The sequence below is a fragment of the Astyanax mexicanus genome, chromosome 12 (genome assembly GCF_023375975.1).
Source record: "Astyanax mexicanus isolate ESR-SI-001 chromosome 12, AstMex3_surface, whole genome shotgun sequence".
Lineage (NCBI taxonomy): Eukaryota > Metazoa > Chordata > Actinopteri > Characiformes > Acestrorhamphidae > Astyanax > Astyanax mexicanus.
The window spans coordinates 49,823,309-49,847,110 of NC_064419.1; the positions used below are offsets into that span (position 1 = coordinate 49,823,309).

The following is a 23,802-nucleotide window of genomic DNA, read 5'->3' on the forward strand; positions in this document are numbered from 1 at the left end:
GGGGATTGGTGATGTTGGTGGGTGGTATGGTTTGATCAGCTTTGTTAAAACGCTGCTGGTTGGATGGAGAAGCGCTGTGACGGGATTCCCGCCTCCTTCCTCCTAATGTGATTTAGGCGCCATGACTGAGTGATGTAATACCATCAAGGCAACAAGGGAACAGTCTAGACACGCTTGCGCACCCTCGCGCGCACAATACACTCGCAGCCGTGCACCCAGCCTACTGCACGTGCCCCCGTAAACCCCCAGCGTTCAGCGCGAGCCCGGCGCAGGCAGCAGGGCGCGAGAACCGTGGGCGCGAGAGTGAACGCGGGTCTGGTATAATTGAGCCGTATGAATGTTTCAGCGGCCCTGGATCCGGTCCAACCGGGTCAGCGCGAGCCAGACAGCGCCAGACACTGATTGGTCTCTGTAGCGGCGCGAGATAACATAATCTCAGACAAAGCATGACCAATATATATTCATATATAAACAGATATATACAGGCAGGTGCATACTGTATACACACTCCCCTCCCCTTTTTGAATCTCTTTAGTGCATAGCAACACCTTAACAACCACTTTGCAACGCCTCAGCAACCACATCCAGAAAAAATCAACATGGTGCATAACTTAAACACAACCGACCTGGATACCTCAGCAACCCATAACAGTAATTTAGCTACCAAAAAAAAACAACTTGGCAACCTACCTTGATACCTCAGCAACCCCTTTAAAATAATTTAGCTACCAAAGAAATTACCTTTGCCACCACTTAAAAACAATTTGGCAACTACCTGTGGGTGCATTTCCCAAAAGCGAAGTTGCTAATTACTTAGCAGTGTGCATCCTCTGAGCTACTCGGGTGTTCCCAAAAACACTTATACCAAAAGCTAAACATCAAGTGCTTCGTAAAAGTATCTCTGTACAAAAATAAATATACTAAAAATGTAAATTTTTCTTAATGTCCTGCAATTGTTAAACATATATTAAATATATTTTTTAGAATTTTAATACCTGAAATTATGTGCATTATAATTTTATATATTATATGCAGAATACATGTCAGAAATCATATCAGGTATTTTTTGCAAGGTTAACATTTTATATAATAATAATATATACAAATTAAAAATTTTATTTAAGTAAATATTGATATGCTTAATATATTGTTAAATGCATGTATTTTCAAATGTATCTGATATACATGCTGTATATTCTAACATATATTTTAGTGTTTGATATTTATTTCGGAAATAAATGTGTGTATGTACTTTATATCCTATCAGAACATTGTGATCTAACTACGGAGCACACCAATTCAATAAATCAATACAAAATATAGTGATATTTATTAATATTCTTCTACATAAACAATTGAAAACCGTCAACTGATTTAACCAATTAAATGTTCAGAATGATCAGGATTTTAATCCGTTTTATAAACCAGCCTGTTCACGAGCTCTCTAGCCATTACTGTTATTATTATAATAATAAAGAATAGGGTGTGCTACAGAGTGGGCTAATGGGGTTAATGGTGAAATAGTGATAATTACACTGACAGCCCACAGAGCACGAGCTGAGGATGAGGCATGACGTCATAGGTGGACCCGGGCTGAACGTGCTTCAGTGATAATAACACAAAGCCACCATACAGCATTCTTTATATATATATACAGTATTATAATATTTAATACTATAGATATTACTGTAATTAAACATTTACTGCAGTGATTAATTCACTGTACAGATACAGAATCATACTGTCAGTTATTACTGGAAGTTTTAGCTTTGTAAAATTAGAATAAACAGACTTTTATTTGGCAGGTTTGTTTCACGTATAAAACAAAGAATACAGGCTATTTACAAACACTTAGTGATGTGATTCTGGTGATATATTGTGATATTGTAGCAAGGGTTATAAATATTGAGAACACACAAATCAATCCGTGAAGCATCTTTAAAGAACCATTCCCGCCACCTATAAAAAAAATAATAACCCAGCACTTTTTTATGATTATTAAGTAAACTCTTAATATTTTGAGATATTATTTTATTATTTTGAGATACGATCTTATTCTTTTGAGATACTAGTAGACTGTACAGAGACAGAAGCGGGCGAGACAAAGACGCAAAATAATGACTTACTATCTCAAAATATTGAGAGTTTACTTAATAATAAAAAAACCTTGCTGGATTATTCTGGATTATTTATTTATTTTTAGGTGGTGGGAATAGACTTCCATACATCTGGTCACAGAGCCCCGCGCGCTCAGCGGAATGAACTATTCTCCTTATTAGAGAGAGAGAGAAAGAGAAAGAGAGAGAATAAGAGAGAGGGGAGAGAGAGAGAGAGAATAAGAGAGAGGGGAGAGAAAGGGAGAGAGAAAATAAGAGAGAGAGAATAAGAGAGGGGAGAGAGAGGGAGGGGAGAGAGAGGGAGGAGAGAGAGAGAGAGAGAGAGAGAGAGGGAGGGAGGGAGGGAGGAGGGGGAGAAAGGCTGGTAGAGCCATGTTGGATGTTGGATGCTGGGTGTGAGAGAGGGAGGAGGAGGATGCTGCGCTCGAGCCGCCGCCGCTGCTGCTGCTGTTTTTAGCACGAGCTGCTCCGCCCGACACCGGGAGTAGATGCGAGCCGCTCGGGAGCACGGCGGAGAGAGGAGTCGGTCGGTGGCGGCGGAGAAGCCGGAGACCTAGCAGCCGGCGGAGAGAGAGAGAGAGAGACCGAGGGACGGAGAGGAAAAGAAAGAGCGAGAGCGCGAGGGAGGAGAGAAAGGAGCTACACTAATGGCTGCACTGCTGCTGGGCTCGAGCTCATCGCCGCCGCTGCTGCCGCCGCCGTTACTGCTGCACCTCCTGCTCCTCTGCTCTTTGTTCGCCGTTGTCCCGGGAAGGGCGGCGGGGCCGTGCTGCTGCCGCCGCCTCGCCTCGCGCACCCACCCCCACCCAGCCCCGGGAGACGCGCGCAGCATCACCGCCAGCGCCAGCCAGCTGATCTGTGGCGGAGCACCGGGACCGGGGGCTCTGGCTGTAGGCGAGTCGGCCGCGCGCCCTGCACGGACTCTACTACTGGCATTAGCGAGGATTAACGGATCGGGATTAGGAACCGAGACCGACACACCAGACTCGCTTTCCAGAGCAGCTGAAAGCACGTTTAGCCGCCGCGAGCTTCTGCGTGCATCAGAACCGGCGCCGCGGAGAAGAAACGGAACACACGGTAGATACGCTAAACACGGTTACCGGCAGAAGGGCGTTGTTTTTTGCTCCCCCGTCCTCGCGGCTCCCCCTCTTCACGCCGGCAACAAGAGGGCCTTACAAAGGACTAGAGCGCGCTCGCGACACACCGCGCGCGTCCGTGCACGGGGCAGGGACCGGGCACGGGACCGCACTAGTTCTGACCCCCCTTTGTACAACTGGAGCACCGGGCCCGAGCACGGGAGAGAAAAGGTCTTCACAAGAGCGCGTGGCAACCTGCACGAGCGGCGTCTCTCAAAAGGCTGCTCCTATTATTGTTGTTCAAATGTGTCTCGCGATGCTTTACACGCCAAGAAAGTGGACAAAAGGAAAGTGGACAAAAGGAAAGTGGACAAAAGCAGCTCGCGCATCCTCAACCCTATCGATCCCAGCAGAGGATGCTGCTGCAAAGGGTCCTTTAATACGGCCGCTGGGAATACCGCGAGCTGTGAGGAGCGCGTGCACCGTGCTGCAAGCGAGAACATCTGTGCCGAGTCGCACCGGATTAGCCAGGTCACTGGCGCGAGCTCGAGCTCGTTTTTGAAGTGTTCCCCCATTCAATGCAAAAGTAGCACCGCGTGCTGGAGCACAAACACAACCGACGCCAGCGCTAATTTCTGCGTGGAGCGTGCACCCGCACGTGCTTTAAAACAACCTGTGCATGGATTACTATTATCATCATCGTCCCAACCTGGAAAAAATCTAACATATTCATCTGCATCACCTAATTATCATACGTCTAAACTTGTTACGTGCCTGTCTGACTGTGCACGTGGCGAGATCTTCTGTCTCTCTGACTCATTATGCTTTAGCGGTACCGGCTCCGTTACTCACACCAGGCTAAACTTCACTAAAAGATCCGGTGAGTCACGCGCTCAGGATGGGAGTATTGAGGCTGGGGATGATGATGAGGAGGATAGAGGGATGGAGGAAGATTTAGCACTGAAAAATAGATCAGCTCACGAGATCAGGAGTTCTGTTAGAAGTGTGTTTTTGTGGAATAGTAATAATAATAATAACAATAACAACAACAATAATAATAATAACAATATCAATGGGAATAACAGTCAAGTCAACCATAGCGAGGATTTAAACCATACACAAAGTGATCTAATAGATGATGAGGAGAGCCTGCATGAGTTAACATCCCAAAGGCCACGTGTTGGTGCTCTACAGGGTTCCATCCCAGTGGAGAATCCACGCCCAGGCTTTCCTGAAAGCAGCAGCACCAGCAACAGCTCAGGTTTCAGCAGGGGAGCCACGCGTGCTCAATTAAAATCGGGTGGTAAAGGGGTGTCGCTACTAGCTGAGTCTGTCAGTCAGCATGAGGAGCAGCTGGGGGCAGAGGGGATGGAGGGATGGGAGGGAGAGGTGGCGGAAGAGGGGAGGGTGGAGGACGAAAAGAGCAGGGGGAAGGGTAACAGGCAGGCTGGAGAGGTAGATGGAGAGAAGAGAGAGAAAAAGGGAGTGTGGGTGATTGCAGGAAGCACAAAGGGAGAGGCGTCGTGGGCAGGCGAGAATTTACTGAGAGAGGGAGGAGAAGGTCAAAGTGGAGGCACCTCAGAAGCAGCGCGAGAGGCTGATAGTGAGAGAGAGAGAGGCGAGACGGGAGACGAGAACAAAGACTGGCAGGAAATCAAGGGAACACAGGCAGTTCAAGATGACTCAAAACGTGGCGGCGACTGGGTAGACAGCGCACAAATGAATGTTGACACTCAAAGCATGAAACAAACAGAAAGAGAGAGTAGCGAAGAAAAAGCGAGCGAGGGTGAGGAACGCTCCGATGATCAGACAGGTGTCCCTCCTGTTGGACGTTCCCGTAGAGCCGCTAATCGACACCCCCATTTCCCTCAGTATAACTACCAGGTTCAGGTGGCAGAAAACCAGCCTCCTGGTACGTCAGTCATATCATTGACAGCAGAGGACCCAGACGCTGGGGAGGCTGGCAGACTCAGCTACAGCATGGCCCCCTTAATGAACAGCAGGTCCATGGATTACTTCCATATCGATCCAATAACCGGCCTAATCACAACCACACATATACTAGACAGAGAGCACATGGACTTGCATTACTTCAGAGTGACATCCACAGATCACGGCTCACCACGTCTATCCGGAACCACGATGGTGGCGATCACCGTGTCAGACCGAAACGACCACTCTCCAATTTTTGAACAGACTGAGTATCGCGAGACAATTCGGGAAAATGTAGAAGAAGGGTATCCCATCTTGCAGCTTCGCGCAACCGATCTGGACTCTCCAACGAATGCCAACATCCGTTACAGGTTCATTGGAGAAAGTGCAGTCACCGCACGTTCTGCCTTTGAGATTGACCCACGATCTGGCCTGATCACCACAAGAGGCATTGTTGACCGAGAGGTGAACGAACGCTACACCCTACAGGTTGAAGCAAGCGATCAAGGACGAGAGCCGGGCCCCAGGTCAGCGACAGTAAGCGTTCACATAACTGTTTTAGATGAAAACGACAACGTTCCACAATTCAGCCAAAAACGCTATGTAGTGGCAGTTCGAGAAGATGTGCGACCTCATTCTGAGATTCTGCGAGTCAGCGCATCCGATGAGGATAAGGATGTGAATGCTGCTGTGCACTACAACATAATCAGTGGGAACAGCAGAGGACAGTTCGCTATTGATAGTGTCACTGGAGAAATCCAGGTGGTGGCGCCACTGGACTTCGAGTCAGAGCGAGAGTACACCTTGCGGCTACGGGCTCAAGACAATGGTCGCCCACCTCTTTCTAACAACACTGGAATTGTGAGTGTGCAGGTCACTGACGTCAATGATAATCCACCTATCTTTGTATCCACCCCTTTTCAGGCCACAGTTCTTGAGAGCGCCCCTATTGGTCACTCCATACTGCACATACAGGCCATTGACACTGACAGTGGTGATAATGCACGATTAGAGTACAGATTGACAGGAACTGGCACAGACACACCCTTTGTCATTAATGCAGCTACTGGGTGGGTCACAGTGAGTTCAGAGCTTGATCGAGAATCAGTGGAGCACTATTTCTTTGGAGTTGAAGCCAGGGATTACGGTGCACCACCTCTATCTGCTACAGCCAGTGTTACAATCACTGTGATGGACGTCAACGATAATCGGCCAGAGTTTCTGCAGAAGGAGTACTTCGTTCGTCTGAACGAAGATGCAGCAGTTGGAACGAGTGTTGTTAGCGTAACAGCAGTTGACCGTGATGTGAACAGTGCTGTGACCTACCAGATCACTGGTGGCAACACGCGCAACCGATTTGCTATCAGCACAGCTGGTGGATCTGGCCTTCTTTCCCTGGCACTGCCACTCGACTACAAACAAGAGCGGCGCTACGTGCTAACAGTCACTGCCTCTGATAGAACCCTTCACGATACATGTCAGGTGCATGTGAACATCACGGATGCCAACACCCATCGGCCTGTGTTCCAAAGTGCTCATTACTCCATAAGCGTGAATGAGGACAGACCTCCTGGAAGCACTGTGGTGGTGATCAGCGCCTCTGATGAAGATGTAGGAGAAAATGCTCGCATCACTTATTTCCTAGAGGACAACATTCCACAGTTTCGTATTGACCCTGCAACAGGTGCCATCACTCTCCAAGCTGAGCTGGACTACGAGGACCAGATGACGTACACTCTTGCCATCACCGCTCGTGACAATGGAATTCCGCAAAAATCTGACACAACCTATGTAGAGGTCAACGTGAACGATGTGAACGACAATGCACCACAGTTCCTCAGCCCTCGTTATCAAGGTGGAGTCAGTGAAGATGCCCCACCCTTTACCAGCGTTCTACAGATCTCTGCCACCGATCGTGACGCTCACGCCAACGGCCGAGTGCAGTATACCTTCCAGAACGGAGAAGACGGCGACGGAGATTTCACAATTGAACCTACATCCGGAATAGTGCGCACAGTGCGTCGCCTGGACCGGGAGAGTGTTCCATTCTATGAGCTAACAGCATTTGCAGTCGATCGTGGCGTTCCACCACAGCGCACGCCTGTACACATCCAGGTCAGCGTGATGGACGTTAATGATAATGCTCCCGTCTTCCCTGCCGATGACTTCGAGGTTCAAGTCAAAGAGAACAGTGCTGTTGGCTCCGTTGTAGCTCAGATCACTGCCACTGATCCGGATGAAGGCCCCAATGCTCAGATTATGTATCAGATTGTGGAAGGCAACATTCCTGAGATCTTTCAAATGGACATCTTTTCCGGAGAACTCACGTCTCTGATTGACCTGGACTACGAGACGCGCAACGAGTACGTCATTGTAGTTCAGGCCACGTCAGCGCCTCTCGTGAGCCGAGCCACGGTGAGGATTCGCCTCGTAGATCAAAATGACAACAAGCCTGAAATGCAGGACTTCCAGATAATATTCAACAACTTTGTGTCAAACCGTTCCAACACCTTCCCGAGCGGAATCATCGGGCGGGTTCCGGCCCACGACCCGGATGTGACGGACCGGCTCTACTACACCATCGAGCGCGGCAACGACCTCCACCTCCTGCTGCTGAATCACACCAGCGGAGAGATTCGCCTCAGCCGCAAACTGGACAACAACCGTCCTCTGGTGGCCCCCATGCTGATCACCGTCACGGGTAAGTCTGGGGGAAGGGGAATGGGGGAAGGGGGTTGGGGTTGGGATGGAAATGAGATGGAGGAGAAAGCGGAAACGAGGAGAAACGAGGAGGTGAGGGCTATTAAGGTCATGAGTATCCAGTCAAATCAGGTCAGAATGGTTTTGCTAACCCTTCACTTCTTGCAGTACAATTATCTATAAGGTCTGTTATGCTGGGCTGCTGAAGGCAGCGCTCAGGGCAGTGGTGTCAGAGCGTACAGGCTCCATTAGAGAAAGAGCGAGAGATGAGGAAAGAAAGGAACGAGGGAAAAAAGAAAGGATCTTTGGAGAAATCTGACTCTTAACTGACAGGCCATTTGCTTCCTGCAAGCATTTAGAGATCATTGTGAATTGCATTAAGTACTAATGGTTGTAGACGGTGGTAATGGTGGTGGTGGTTCAGTGGTAGGAGGAGGGAATCCGCTGGATTCTGCTTTAACCCTTAGAAACAGATGGACGGATTTTACGTCCAAAATAGCATCTTGTTCTCTCAGCTTAATTAGACAGGAATACCTTCACACATCAGCATAAACCATATATGGTTAAAAATCCCAGTCTACCTCCCAGTGCCCTGAAGCATCTGCAAGAAATCCATTGTGAAAACACCTTAAAAATAACTTCTCCATCAAAATTCCTTGTTTTATTCTTTCATTATTATAACTCTATTTATTTGCTCAAAACACATAATCAGATGTATTTCTCCCAACCAATATTATTTACTTATAGTGCATCAAACATATTTACTGTATATGATGTTTCAAACCAAATAATATCAGTAAATGTCCCACAATATTTAAAAAAAATAAACTACTGCAGCAAAATAAAAAATACATTTTATTATTGCATATAATATGATATGGCACACTCCTAACTGAGATATTAGGAAAACAACAATTTTATCAGATTTGTAACAGAAGTCAATAATCCAGAATTATTAGTCATGGTACTAATAATAATAATAATGCACTCCAAATATCTCCATATATCCAGGATTAAAGTAAAATAAATGATACTGGACAGATATAATCTGTCTATAGTAGATATATAATGGGAAATGAGAACAGTGTGAATTTGTCTTTTGATAAAAACAGTAAAAAAAAAGTAGTTCCTTGATGTGATAATTAGGGATTAGGGATATTTAAAATGTTGGCAATATTATTGCGAATGATATGGCACACCCCTAGTGTGAATATATTTGATGTCTATGCATTTAAAAATAAGTAAAACATATAACAGGAAAATAGAACAATTCTGCTTCCTTCTACATTTTAAATGATGATATTTTTGAGCAGCCGTATCTCTTCTGGAGTAAAAGAGATCAGGGCATGTGTCTGTCTGATACAATTACTGTGTTATAAGACCAGAAAAGGAACACAAATGGAGAAAAACATATTAAAACAGGCCGGGGTTTTAAGGGTTAAACAGGATGTGTAACGGTTGTGATCTTGTTGAGGCTGTAGTGATGGTGTTTTACACTGATGCTGAGGGGTAGTGACTGATTGTGAAAGAAAGATGAGATTCTGTCATTTGGTCACACAGCGTTGACCGCACTGCATTATGGGTAGACTGATAAAAACCCTTAGCCAGTAGCGTTTGGTCACATGGGTTAATAGAGCACTACATTGTGAGTCTCAGAGAAACACTGAAGAGACTGTGAAGCTTCAGTGGTTTTAATGATCTGCAGGATCAGTCGCTTTATTCCTGTGATTCTCTACATGTGTGGAGGAAAGAATTCAATTAAAAATTTAACTCAATTTATTTTAACTCAATACATTTTATCAAAATACTGAAACAGGGTCGCACAGAACAGCACTGTTCTGGTGCTGTAATATATAAATAAAGAATAATCAATAATTGAATATAAATTAGACACAATAAATACAATAATTACATATATGTACACATAAGATTAAGGTGCAACACCTTAGCAATCCCATAGCAACCACCACAGACACCATAGCCGCACCTTAGCAACCACCTAGCAACCGCTTAGTAACACCTTAGCAACCACCACAAACACTGTAGCAAACTAGTTATAATTATAATTGACCAAATGTGTGTGTATGAGTGGAATATTACAGTATAGAGATGTACAGCATTTAGAGGAAAAGCAGGTTTAGTGTTTGTAACCAGCTTTGCATCATATAAACATATAAAAGTAAAACTGCAATTTATTAGCTTTCCCTGTCGCTCTTATAGTGCATAGCATGATAGTACAAATAATTTTGTATCTAATGTATATTTTGTATATTATGTCAAACTCACGTTTTGTGTGTTTTTGTATTTCCAATTGGGTATTATCTGCCCCTGTAAACTATAAACACTCCAAGTCCCAAAATATTTACACTGACAAAAATATTACACTGACCAAAAATTACACTGACCAAAAATATTACACTGACCAAAAATGACACTGACCAAAAATGACACTGACCAAAAATGACACTGACCAAAAATGACACTGACAAAAAATTACAGACAAAAAATTACACTGACCAAAAATTACACTGACCAAAAATTACAGACAAAAATTACACTGACCAAAAATTACAGACAAAAATTACACTGACCGAAAATGACACTGACCAAAAATGACACTGACAAAAAATTACAGACAAAAATTACACTGACCAAAATTACACTGACCAAAAATTACAGACAAAAATTACACTGACCAAAAATGACACTGACAAAAAATTACAGACAAAAATTACACTGACCAAAATTACACTGACCAAAAATTACACTGACCAAAAATTACACTGACCGAAAATTACACCACCAAAATTACACTGAAAAAAATGCATTGAAAACAAATTACACTGACCAAAAATATTACACTAACAAAAATTACACTGACCAAAAATTACACTGACCAAAAATTACACTGACAAAAATTACACTGACAAAAATGTACATACAAAATTTACAGACAAAAACTACACTGACCAAAAAATTACACAACTGAATATAGACTGGAAGATATAGAAAATAGACTGAACAAAAATTCTAATGTATAATCATTTTGTATGACAAATATTTTGTATATTATGTAAAACTCAATTTTTGTGTGTTTTTGATTTTCAAATGGGTCTTATCTGCCCCTATAAACTATAAACACTTCAAGCTCCAAAATATTTACACAAAAAAAATACACTGACCAAAAATTATAGACAAAAATTACACTGACCAAAAATTGAGCTGATAAAAATTACACATCCACATGGTTGGGCACGTGCTTGTAAACGTGAGCATGTGTGTAAAGCTGTGCTCCTCAGTCCAGCACAGTTTATCAGCGCAGATATTTCCAGTTACAGCTGAATTCACACTTTTAATCCCAGAAAAACAAACGCTCTTATTTACCTTTTAAAAAGACGTTTAAATGCTGATTAAAGGGCCGATTACTGTTGTTTTGCTGTTTTTCTTGGGTTTTGAGAGCTCGGCTCTGACTCAGCTCTTGATTGGTCCGGACATGAGACAGAGCACGAATGGGGGCGGGGCTGGTGACGTCATGAACCCTGCATTGTTTAATATCGCGATATTAATCGTCAAAAAAAAAAAGAACATTTGCAAAATTTTAATATACAATTTTTCCAATATCGTGCGGCAATAGTATAGAGACAGTGTGTATAGTACAGTGTGTGTGTGTGTGTGTGTGTGTGTGTGTTCTGTATGTAGTGATGTTTTGGAGTAATTCAGGCCGCAGTGGAAGCCTGGTTAGATAGCCTCTGGCAAAAATTCTGCCTTTTTTACCCTCTCTCTCTCTCCCTCTCTCTCTCTCCCTCTCTCCCTCTTTTCTCCTTGAACTGAAGTACTCCATCCCCCATTCTCTCCTCCCTCCTTAGGCCTCCTCTCTGCACTCCATCGCTCTGTCTCTCCTCTCTTATCCGGACGGAGCGAGGGATTATGGGGTAATATTATTGAAGAGCTGATCTAATATCACCCTCCGCTGGTGTTTGTTCATGTGTGCGTGTGATAGACAGAGTAGAAAACGAGAGAGAGAGAGAGAGAGAGAGAGAGAAAGAGGAGGAGAGAGGGAAGAAAAGAACTGGAGTTGCTGCTCTTTTTGGAAGAAGGTAGAGAAAGTAGATGTGTATGCAGTTGGGTTACACACTGACATGCGACTACTATGTCCCGTGACTTTTGTCATGTATCATCTTAGCTGGCACATTAGGCCACAACCAAAAAAACCCTCTATATCATAAAATTTGCGCTATTAATATTGAGTGCAGTGTATTCTGCATTTGTTTTGTCATTTACTGTATTAATTAAATTTTTGGTTTGCAGGTTAATTCTGTGGTAAATATTTGTGATTGCATTCATTTATTTTTTTGCTACTTTTTTTTTTGCAATATAACGGTTTTATCCAAATTTAGAGTCTAGACAAACATAGATAAACATTTAGATTTTTTTTTTGCTACTGAATAAATACAGTTCTGTACAAAAAGGTCACACTTCAGTTTCTGAATCAGTTTCTCTGATTTTGCTATTTATAGGTTTATGTTTGAGTAAAATGAACATTGTTGTTTTATTCTATAAACTACAGACAACATTTCTCCCAAATTCCAAATAAAAATATTCTCATTTAGAGCATTTATTTACAGAAATAAATAATCACAGTTTTTTTTGTTCATGCATCTTGGCATCATGTTCTCCTCCACCAGTCTTACACACTGCTTTTGGATAACTTTATGCTGCTTTACTCCTGGTGTAAAAATTCAAGCAGTTCAGTTTGGTGGTTTGATGGTTTGTGATCATCCATCTTCCTCTTGATTATATTCCAGAGGTTTTTAATTTGGTAAAATCAAAGAAACTCATCATTTTTAAGTGTCTCTTATTGTTTAACAGAGCTGTATTTGTGTCAGTGTTTCAGTGTAAGAACTGCTGTTTATAAAATGAGCACAGATACAGAGAAACGTTTATAATTCTGTGTAATAAATAATTAAGAGGCTCTAGATTACAGTTCTGTTGTATAAAGACAAAACACTCATTATTTATTTATATAAAGGAATCCACTGATTTACTGTTGGAAAGATTCCAAAAAATATTATTTAAAGACACAAATTAGACATTAAACACATGTTTGCATGTTTTAACAAAATTAAAAACGTATCTCTAGGTGATGTTAATCTAAATGTCTTAATGTGTGTGTAATATATGCTTTGTTATACAGACCAAAAATACACTGAACAAATATTAAACAGACAAAAAGTATACTGAGCAAACATTACACTGACAGAAAATTTTACTGACAAAAACTAACCAATGACAAATATGTTAAGCGTTTAATAAAGAGTTTTGAATTGCAGTTTAGGAAAAAAAATGATATGCATTATGTTTTTTAGAAAAATAGTTTAGAAAAATAGCCTAATTACCTAAGTATTAGATTGTATCAGTTGAATAAAATTATCTTAAAACGAAAACAAAATCATTTATCACTTATCATTCATTTATTTGAATTACATTTTTAAAATTTATTTGTTTAATTATTTATTTCAGAGACGGCATATCGACCAATAGAAATGGCTATGATAAGAGCAGACTAACTGATGAGGACCCGAGCGTTTACGCTGATTAGCGTAGCTAAAGCTAATTAGATTAGTTAAAGTTGATTAGCAGTAATGCTTACTACACAATACTGAAACTATAGTGAAAAGAGCTGAGATCATTCCCTCAGATAAAGCAGTTTCTGTGCTGAATTGTTCTGGTTCTTATTTGTTCTGGTTCTGAATGGTTCTGGTTCTGAATTGTTCTGGTTCTGAATCATTCTGGTTCTGAATGGTTCTGGTTGTGAATTGTTCTGGTTCTTAATGGTTTTGGTTCTGGTTGTGAATTGTTCTGGTTCTGAATGGTTCTGGTTCTGGTTCTGAATTGTTCTGGTTCTGAATTGTTCTGGTTCTGAATGGTTCTGGTTGTGAATTGTTCTGGTTCTTAATGGTTTTGGTTCTGGTTGTGAATTGTTCTGGTTCTGAATGGTTCTGGTTCTGGTTCTGAATTGTTCTGGTTCTGAATTGTTCTGGTTCTGAATTGTTCTGGTTGTGAATTGTTCTGGTTCTTAATGGTTTTGGTTCTGGTTGTGAATTGTTCTGGTTCTGAATTGTTCTGGTTGTGAATTGTTCTGGTTCTTAATGGTTTTGGTTCTGGTTCTGAATTGTTCTGGTTCTAGTTCTGAATTGTTCTGGTTCTGAATTGTTCTGGTTCTGAATTGTTCTGGTTCTGGTTCTGAATTGTTCTGGTTCTGAATGTACTGCTCTGGTTCTGAACGGTTCTGGTTCTATTTTTTCCTGGTTCTGAATGGTTCTGGTTCTAGTTGTGGTTCTGAATGGTTCTGGTTCTGAATGGTGGGAGGTGGATGGTGTGCTCAGGTGGCAGCAGAGCGCAGCAGCTGAATGGTTCTGGTTCTGAATGGTTCTGGTTCTGAATGGTTCTGGTTCTGAATGGTTCTGGTTCTGAATGGTTCTGGTTCTGGTTCTGGTTCTGAATGGTTCTGGTTCTGAATGTGGGAGGTGGATGGTGTGCTCAGGCGACAGCAGAGTGCAGCAGCTGAATGGTTCTGGTTCTGAATGGTTCTGGTTCTGAATGGTTCTGGTTCTGAATGGTTCTGGTTCTGGTTCTGGTTCTGAATGGTTCTGGTTCTGAATGTGGGAGGTGGATGGTTTGCTCAGGCGACAGCAGAGTGCAGCAGCTGAATGGTTCTGGTTCTGAATGGTTCTGGTTCTGAATGGTTCTGCTTCTGGTTCTGAATGTGGGAGGTGGATGGTGTGCTCAGGCGAGAGCAGAGCGCAGCAGCTGCTAGTGCTCAGGATTAAGCTCTGGTTCTTATGTTTGCGCTTTCTGAATTAAACCCTTTGTTGAGTCAATAAATCTAAAGTGCTTAGTATGATGGGCTAGCGTAGCGGGTTAGCATCAGTGTGAATAATTTCACACCCAGCACTGCTGTGTGCTCACAGATCAGAGCTCCAGTTGGCCCAAATCATGCTGGATACACATGAAGCAGAGCTCACACCAGTGCAGTTACTGGTAGACCTGTACTGTCTATGTTCTCGCAGTGTTAAACCATTTTAAAGTGCTCTAGGGTTCTTAACTGGTTTTAGCCCGGAGGCAAATTTTCTCATGGTCATTAAGAGTGTTTTCACACCTGTAGTTGTGAAAGTTTCTATGATCCGGATCAGTTGCTGAGTTTTTATTTTTTTTGGAGCATTTCTTCCTCTGTTTGATTTGGTTTGGTTTCACACAGGTATAAACCTAAGCGCACCAAAATGTGCACCAATAAACCACGCGAGCACATCAGAGTCTCCTCTGATTGGGGGGATGTAGACCTAAACAGAGTCATGTGGCTGCGAACAGTGAACGCAACACATATAGTTCTCAGTGTGTAAACAGCATGGAGCAGCAGCAGAGACAGCGTTTGTTCATAGCATTATATTTTCTGTCTAATATATCAGATTAAACTGCACCTTATCAGCAATTTAGCTCAAATAAAAGGAGTATATTTGATATCTGTGTCTGATCGAGACCGGCTCAAGTTCTCACCACAAGAGAACCAGCGCTTCAGAGTCTGTTTGGAACCAAGATCACCTCCACTAGGTCCAGTTCCTTTTTACACAGTTCTGAATTTCAGACCAATTACAGGAAATCAGCTTATTATCACCCATTACATAATTAAACATGTTATACCTCTTTTCACACTGTACAAAACATCTTCATGAAGTTCTCTAACATTTCACCAGTTCCAGTCCCTTTCAGAATAAGCTGTTTAAGGGCTCTGTCACTTTTATGCAAATTTGCTATTGCTGGCCACTCCCCATGTTTACGCTGAGTGTTTACCACACATTAGAGTTAGCTTGTGTTAAATGTCAAAACATGAACAAGCTAGTTTATGCTAAACTGCAATAGAAGCTCAAAACTCATTATTTAAAAGTTCTTACATCTCCCTTATCTGCTGACTCACCACGGACAGCAGTTTTAGATCCCTCCCTCAGACGAAGTCTGCTGGCTAATCCTGCTGAATCTGGCTTCGACTTTCAGGTGTAAAAACGCACTACGATAGGAGTGGAAGCACTCTAAGGCCCAATCCTATTTCAATATGATAACAATTATTTTACCAAAGTTATATTACCAACATTCCTGTTCCACCTTAAATGGTTCAACAGATGGCAGAGGCTGCTGTATATAAGGTGGAACGGAAAAATGATTATTAGTATTTCAGTTCACGTTAAACTTTTAGCCTGAACTGCTTTCTGAAATAAGTTTTATAGTTAAAGCATTTTCTTTTTGATCCACAAATATCTTAATATCGTAAATATACAGTAAGTAGGTCTGTGCATTGTTTCCTAATTCTACTGAGGAATATATAACACCGACAGCAGGCTTCCTGCCATATAATATATAGCATTTAGCAGTTCAGTGTGTTCCAAAGACTGATTATTGCTGCTTCTTCTATAGAGCTGTGAGTGTTCCCTACATCCAGTTTAGATATTTGTCCTCTTTTTTACAGTAAGAGATGATTCTGCAGCTTCCTGTGCAGAATAAGAGGATTTTAATTCCGTATTTTCTCTTCTGAGAGACTCTCAGTTTCAATCTCGGAGTCACACGCCCTATCAGACAATCCCGAAATTAAACCCGAGCCCTGTGTTGAAGAACGTTTCCCTCCTGAAGAAAGGAAAAAGCACTTTGTATTAGATTAAAGGAAGAACAGCCGTGTGCTCGAGTGAGAAAAGAGATTTTAAAATCAACACCAATATCCTGAAGCTGGGTTTCCTCTGCAGCAGGTTGGGAAAGATCTGTCAGCTGCAGGGCTGAACTGTGGCGGCGTCAGTCTCAGAAATAGCAGAAGAGGTTTTATTGTGTCGTGGGGAGCGTCGGGAAAACTCCCAGCAGCCCCGTAAACACGGAGAAAACGCCTCCGGAAATCCAACACGAGAAACGGCAAGTTAGAGCTCAGTGATGGAGACGGATATCTCAGCAGGGTGTCTGATAAATATGCTGGAAAATATCAGAATTAACGCAGAGTTCAGAACAGTTACTGTGTGTTTATTTAATGTTACAGGCCTGGAAGGATAGAGTGACTAATGTTCATCTACACTAAACCCTTTAATGCTGTATTTAGTTGGACTTTACACTGTGTGCCGTACAAATAATTTTAACCTCCCATTGCTTCAAAATACTACAGTAATATCAGTTAAAACATTTATGATTAATAGCTTAGAAAGTGTTCTTCCTAAATTCAATGGTGACATTTGAAAACAGTTTGATTTGCTTGTTTTATAGAACTCCAAATTCTGGTTTATACAAAACCGAATAGACATTTTTCCTAGGTTTGACCTCCCATTACTCCCAAGATGCCACAGTAAAATCACTCAATACTTGTTTCATTAATAGTATATAAAGTGTTCTTCCTGAATTTAATTGTTTTATTTGATAACAATTTTATTTGCTTGTTTTGTAGAACTCCAAAATCTGGTTTATACACAACCGAATAGACACTTTTCCTAAGTTTGAGACAGACACATCAACAGGGTATCTGATAAACATGCTGGAAAATATCAGAATTAAAATCGCTGAATACTTATGTCATTAATAGTATAGAAAGTGTTTTTTCTTAATTGAATGATGTCGTCTAAAAAACAGTTTGATTTGCTTGTTTCATAGAACTCCAAAATCTGGTTTATACAAAACCGAATGGACATTTTTTCTAAGTTTGACCTCCAATTACTCCAAAATGCTACAGTAAAATCCCTCAATACTAATATCATTAATAATATAGAAAGTGTTCTTCCTGAATTTAATAGTGTTATTTGATTGCAATTTGATTTGTTGGTTTTATACACCTCCAAAATCTGGTTTTGTACAAAACTGAATGGACGTTTTTTCTAAGTTTGAGCAGGGTATCTAATAAACATGGAAACATGGAAAATATCAGAATTAACACAGAATTTAGAACAGTTACTGTGTGTTTAGCTAATTATAAAGTGACTAATGTTCATCTACACTAAACCATTTAATGCTGTATTTAGTAGAGCTATACACAGGACCAGGTGCCCTAAGCACAAATAATGCATTGTGATGAACCGCCAACCTTCCTTTTACTTTAAAGTTTAATCTCCAATTACTCCAAAATGCCACAGTAAATTTACTCAATACTTATAATATTAATAGTATAGAAGGTGTCGTTCCTGACATTATGGTGACATTTGATTACTGGTTTTATAAAACTCCAAAATCTGGTTTATACAAAATCGAATAGGCAGTTTTCCTAAGTTTGACCTTACATTATTCCAAAATGCAACAGTAAAATCACTTGATACTTATTTTATTAATAGTATAGAAATTGTTATACAAGAATTGAATCTTATTTGATTACAATTTATTTTGCATGTTTTATAGACCTCCAAAATCTGTTTTTTGCACAACGGAATAGACATTTCTTCTAGGTTTGACCTCTCATTACTCCAAAATGCTACAGTAAAATCATTAAATACTTGTATCATTAATAGTATATAAAGTGTTCTTCCTGAATTCCATGGTTTTATTTGATAACAGTTTGATTTTGCTGCTTTAATAGAACTCCAAATTCTAGTTTATACAAAACCGAAAATATAATTTTTCTAAGTTTGACCTCTCATTACTGCAAAGTTTTGTATGTGCGTATAGTGAATCATCACACAGAATAAGACAGGTGGTTTTAATGTTATGGTTGACCGGGGTGTGTTTGTGTATATTTTGTATTTATCCACAGAGGAAGATAAATCACTTCTGTTTGTGTAACGATATTCTGAACATCTGGATGTGACGTCGCGAGTACAGATGTGTTTATTTGTGTGGGTTTGTGTAGAATAAATGTAGTTTAATGGAGGATTACAGTCATTTGTATTACCCTGTATGCTCTCTCTCGCTCTCTCTCTCTCTCTCTCTCTCTCTCTCTCTCTCTCTCTGTTGAGAGTATAGTGAGTTGGGCCCTCAGGGGACGCAGCTTTAGCAACAAACAGGGCACAGTAATCAGCTGTCGAACCAGCATTGTGTGTGTGTGTGTGTGTGTGTGTGTGTGTGTGTGTGTGTGTGAGAGGGTCATGCAAGAGTAGTACACTCGTGTGTTGCTGTATCTGTGTTTGTTTGTGTATGTATAAAGAGATCACTTCAGTTTCTGAATCAGTTTCTCTGATTTAGCTATTTATAGGTTTATGTTTGAGTAAAATGAACATTGTTGTTTTATTCTATAAACTACAGACAACATTTCTCCCAAATTCCAAATAAAAATATTCTCATTTAGAGCATTTATTTACAGAAAATGAGAAATGACTGAAATAACAAAAAAGATGCAGAACTTTCAGACCTCAAATAATACAAAGAAAACAAGTTCATATTCATAAAGTTTTAAGAGTTCAGAAATAATCAATATTTGGTGGAATAATCCTGGTTGGTTTATAATCAGTTACAATCATTTTTTTGCATAACAGAATAGGTGTTTTTCCTAGGTTTGGTTGGTTTATAATCACAGTTTTTTTTTTCATGCATCTTGGCATCATGTTCTCCTCCACCAGTCTTACACACTGCTTTTGGATAACTTTATGCTGCTTTACTCCTGGTGTAAAAATTCAAGCAGTTCAGTTTGGTGGTTTGATGGTTTGTGATCATCCATCTTCCTCTTGATTATATTCCAGAGGTTTTTAATTTGGTAAAATCAGAAACTCATCATTTTTAAGAAAAGTAGTGTTTTACACTGTAAACCGACTACAGCATGATTCAGCTGATATGGAGCAAAAATATCTCACTTTTAATTTGCCTTTCCCTCATCCTTTCTTTCTCTCTTTCTTTCTCTCTTTCTCTCTCTCTCTCTCTCTGTATAGAATGTGTTTAATCATTTATAGCCTCTCTCGCCCCCTCAGCCCTTTCACTTTTAAAGTGAAGTTTATTTTGGCCTCCTTTTCACTGCAGAGAGGAAAACTCGTAAATAACTTGTACGTGTGTGTGTGTGTGTGTGTGTTGTAGGTGTGTGTGTGTGTGTGTTCTGTTTTTGAAGGCTGTTCAGATGTGTTAGCTTGTTAACCTGAATTGCCAAAGCTGGAAAAATGTTGGGTCATGATTTATGAACACACACACACACACACACACATGAACACACACACATGAACACACACACACATATGAACACACACCGTTTGCCCTATACATCAAAGACAGAGGCTAAAAAAAGAGCACAAAATCTTTGACACGGTAATAAAAAGTCTTTGCTGCACTCGCAGGGAAAACACACACACACACACACACACACACACACACACACACCACACACACAGCTACACACACACTTCCAGCTCAGCATGTGCTGCTTCTCTGTTTGCTGTGTATCTCACACAGGAGCTGATGAGTAACTCTCTGCAGGTTGGAGATATGTTGTGTTATTAATATTCGAGTCAAAAGGAGAATGCAGATATAAACTACTATCCTATAGTCCCATGACTTTTGGCATGTCCCATGGAAGCTAAAGAATGCTGCACTGAACTGTGGGATATGTGGGCGGGGTCTCCTGTATTGAATGTGAATGTGATTTCTGTTTATACAGACAGTTCTAGCCAGAGTCACACTGATCACCCAAAACCAACCAGTCTCACTCACAAGATAACACCTCACAACTTACACAGGTGTGGGTGGCCCCACGTTTTAATGTGTTGAGTGAAATTGAGATTAAAATTAAAAAGAACACTTTAAGGGAGGAAACATGCTGGATAAACAGTAGCAGCAGCTGTTTATTTGTGTATATGTGTTTGTATATATGTGTGTATGAGAGTGAGTGTTAGTTATAAGATTAAGATTAAGATATAAGATTAATCCACATTTCAGCATAAATATATTTTTTTTTATCAATCTACCTCCTGTTCTCAGTATTGTGTTTATATTGTAAAAAGGAAAGGAATAAAGTTACTCTTATATAGCACCTTTCTAAAAATCAAAGGACTCTTTACAATCACATTCAACACACAACCACTTACAATCAGCCAATCACAAACAGCATACTCTCAACCGGAAACCACCGTCCACCTGCAGGACTGCATCCAGCACTGAGGAACTGATACAGCACAGGAATCACCCTGTTTTTTAATCACAGTTTTTTTTCATGCATCTTGGCATCATGTTCTCCTCCTCCACCAGTCTTACACACTGCTTTTGGATAACTTTATGCTGCTTTACTCCTGGTGCAAAAATTCAAGCAGTTCAGTTTGGTGGTTTGATGGTTTGATTATATTCCAGAGGTTTTTAATTTGGTAAAATCAATTTCCAGAGCTGTAGTCAGCAAGTTAGCACTAGTTTTAATACAAGTTTCACTTGTATCATAAAGCGTCTACATGGTTTTAATATGGAGAAATGATGGAGTAAAAGAAAATAGAGCAGAAAATCCTGTACTGTGAAGAACTACAATAACAGCAACACACACACACACACTGCCAGGCTGTGTCTGGTCTGTTAGCCTGTAGTCTGCAGTGTGTATGCATGTGTATAAATGAGCAGCTCTGGGAGTTCAGTGCCCTCAGAAACACAACTGAGTCACATCCACGGGTTTGCTCTTTTCAGGCTGGAAAAATGAGCCTAAAGCACACAAACACACACACACAGTATTAAAAAAAACAAAAATTCAATGTTTTAAAACATAAAAAGATTATGTAACCCTCTGGTTAGGATGGGTTTTGATTTTACCAAATTAAAAACCTCTGGAATATAATCAAGAGGAAGATGGATGATCACAAACCATCAAACCACCAAACTGAACTGCTTGAATTTTTGCACCAGGAGTAAAGCAGCATAAAGTTATCCAAAAGCAGTGTGTAAGACTGGTGGAGGAGAACATGATGCCAAGATGCATAAAAATAAAACTGTGATTAAAAACCAGAGTTATTCCACCAAATATTGATTTCTGAACTCTTAATAACTCTTAATAGAATAAAACTATAAAAACAATGTTCATTTTACTCAAACATAAACCTATAAGTAGCAAAATCAGAGAATCGGAGAGCTGTAGATATCTGTTTATGTTGTGCAGTAATTACAAACAGTCCACATAAAACTACACCTGGATTCTTATATGAATGTTCTGTTCCACCTTAAAAGATGAAGATGTTAAATTCAAAGCCGTTTAAGGTGGAATGGTAAATTCAAACAATCTAAAATATCATATTTTTGTGAATGATTTAGTGCAGGACGTTTCTCTCTTTTTTTTCGTTGACATCACCAGAGGGTAGACTCTTTAGGAGCAGTGCAGGAAGCAGGGAGTGATTTGGGAGGGGTCTGTAAACGCTGATGTGTAAACGCTCACTGAGTTCACTCAGGTCATTTAAACTGCAGTGTGAAACCAAATCTAATCAAAACTATCCAGATTAAATACAGTACAGAATACAGTGTAACACACGCATTATTGTGTAGTAGCCGTAGCTCTGGTCAGTTAGCGTGTATTATAGAGAGATATAAGATTCACACATCCACTTTACACACACTCAGCTCCTCAGATCCTCCACTCTGCTGAGGTTCAGCCTCCATCAGAAGTTCTGAACTCTCAGGTTTCAGTTCTGAAGTTCTGCTCCTCCTGCATTTACAGAAACAGTGACATCACCCCTGCAGTGCTGCACCAGACCCCTGGACACTGGATCAGTACCAACACCGAGTACTGCATCCTGAAACTCCCACCCTGTCCTGTAGAAGCTAAATAATGCTGCACTGAACTGTGGGATATGTGGGCGGGGTCTAATGCATTCACTACTTTTCAAACTCCTTCCTCCTGCCTGGTTTAAACAGCAGCAGATCTTCTGAATATATCTACACTGATGGGCGTGGTGTTCTGGAAATGAGGTGTGTTCAGGTACATTTCTGGAGTTTTGCTTGTTTATCTTGGTAACAGAAAACACAGGAGCTCCACTGACTGAATACAACCTAGACAGACGCCAACAGTCAGACGTTCATCGCTATCTCGGTAACACAGGAGCTGTGCCGAGCCGAGCGTACGCCCCCACTTATTACACACACATGAACACACAGCAGCACAAACCCAACTTTTACATCAACAATAAACAGAATAGTAAATAAAATAACATTGCTGTTCCCGTAAATGAGCTGCTGGAGCTCCTTCACAGCGTCAACCAGCAGCTCAGTTTCCTCTGCTGAGAAGAGTTTGTTGAACACGTCCAGGTAGCTGCACCGTTAAAATAGCAATCCACCAAAGTCAGAGCTCACCTGATCTACTCTTAAAGAGAATGATGAACAAGAGACGCTCAGATTGGTTTATTTCATGTTACGCCTTAATTAAGGGAATTAGTGCATGACTTTTGTGCTTTTTGTTTCAAGATGCACAAGGTGTAAGGACTTTTCCCATCGTTATGATAGCAAAGACACACTGACATGTTCTAAATCAAGCTGCACGGTGCACGATTGACAGTTTTCTTATAGATCACTAAAAAACTCCAGACTCAGTGCTGATGAACTCCAGTAGTGTTGTTCTGGGTCGTAGACGAGCTGAACTGGTGAATTAATTGGCTGTAATAATCCAATACAGAGGATCTGGTTTCTGTACGCTGTCGACACAAAGAGAGATAAAACAGATCTAAACACACAGAAACACAGTGTACACAGTGTGTGTATTGTCTGCGTGTGCCGGATCATGGTGATGTAATCTGCGTGTCTAATGTACGTGTTCTTTACGTGATTAACGCTAATCTGTTTAATTACTCCTCGTTATACAGCGCTGTTAGATCCTCAACCGCGAGGAGTGTTTAACTTATTCCTTATTTTTCCTTTTTCATAATCGAGAGAGAGAGAGAGAGTGTGTGTGTGTGTGTGTGTGTGAGAGTGTGTGTTTGTGTGTGTGTTTGTGTGTGTGTGTGTGTGTGTGTGTAAGGGTCAGCTGGGAGTCAGCCCCTATAATCCTGTAATTAAACCAGCTGCCAATTCTACCCTCCCCCACTTTTCTCTGC

The 23,802-nt window shown here is 41.0% G+C and overlaps 1 protein-coding gene across 5 annotated transcripts in view; it reads left to right on the forward strand.

Moving 5' to 3' along the window:
• The first annotated feature begins 2,493 nt into the window (after positions 1 to 2,493).
• The window catches only part of celsr3 (cadherin, EGF LAG seven-pass G-type receptor 3), a 118,844-nt gene continuing 97,535 nt past the window's right edge, over positions 2,494 to 23,802 (forward strand). For all 5 annotated transcript variants that reach the window (XM_049485592.1, XM_049485595.1, XM_049485596.1 and 2 more), the window contains exon 1: positions 2,494 to 7,826. In XM_049485592.1, coding sequence (XP_049341549.1) covers positions 2,765 to 7,826 — 5,062 coding nt within the window. In that variant the 5' untranslated portion in view covers positions 2,494 to 2,764. The remainder of the gene's footprint in view (positions 7,827 to 23,802) is intronic.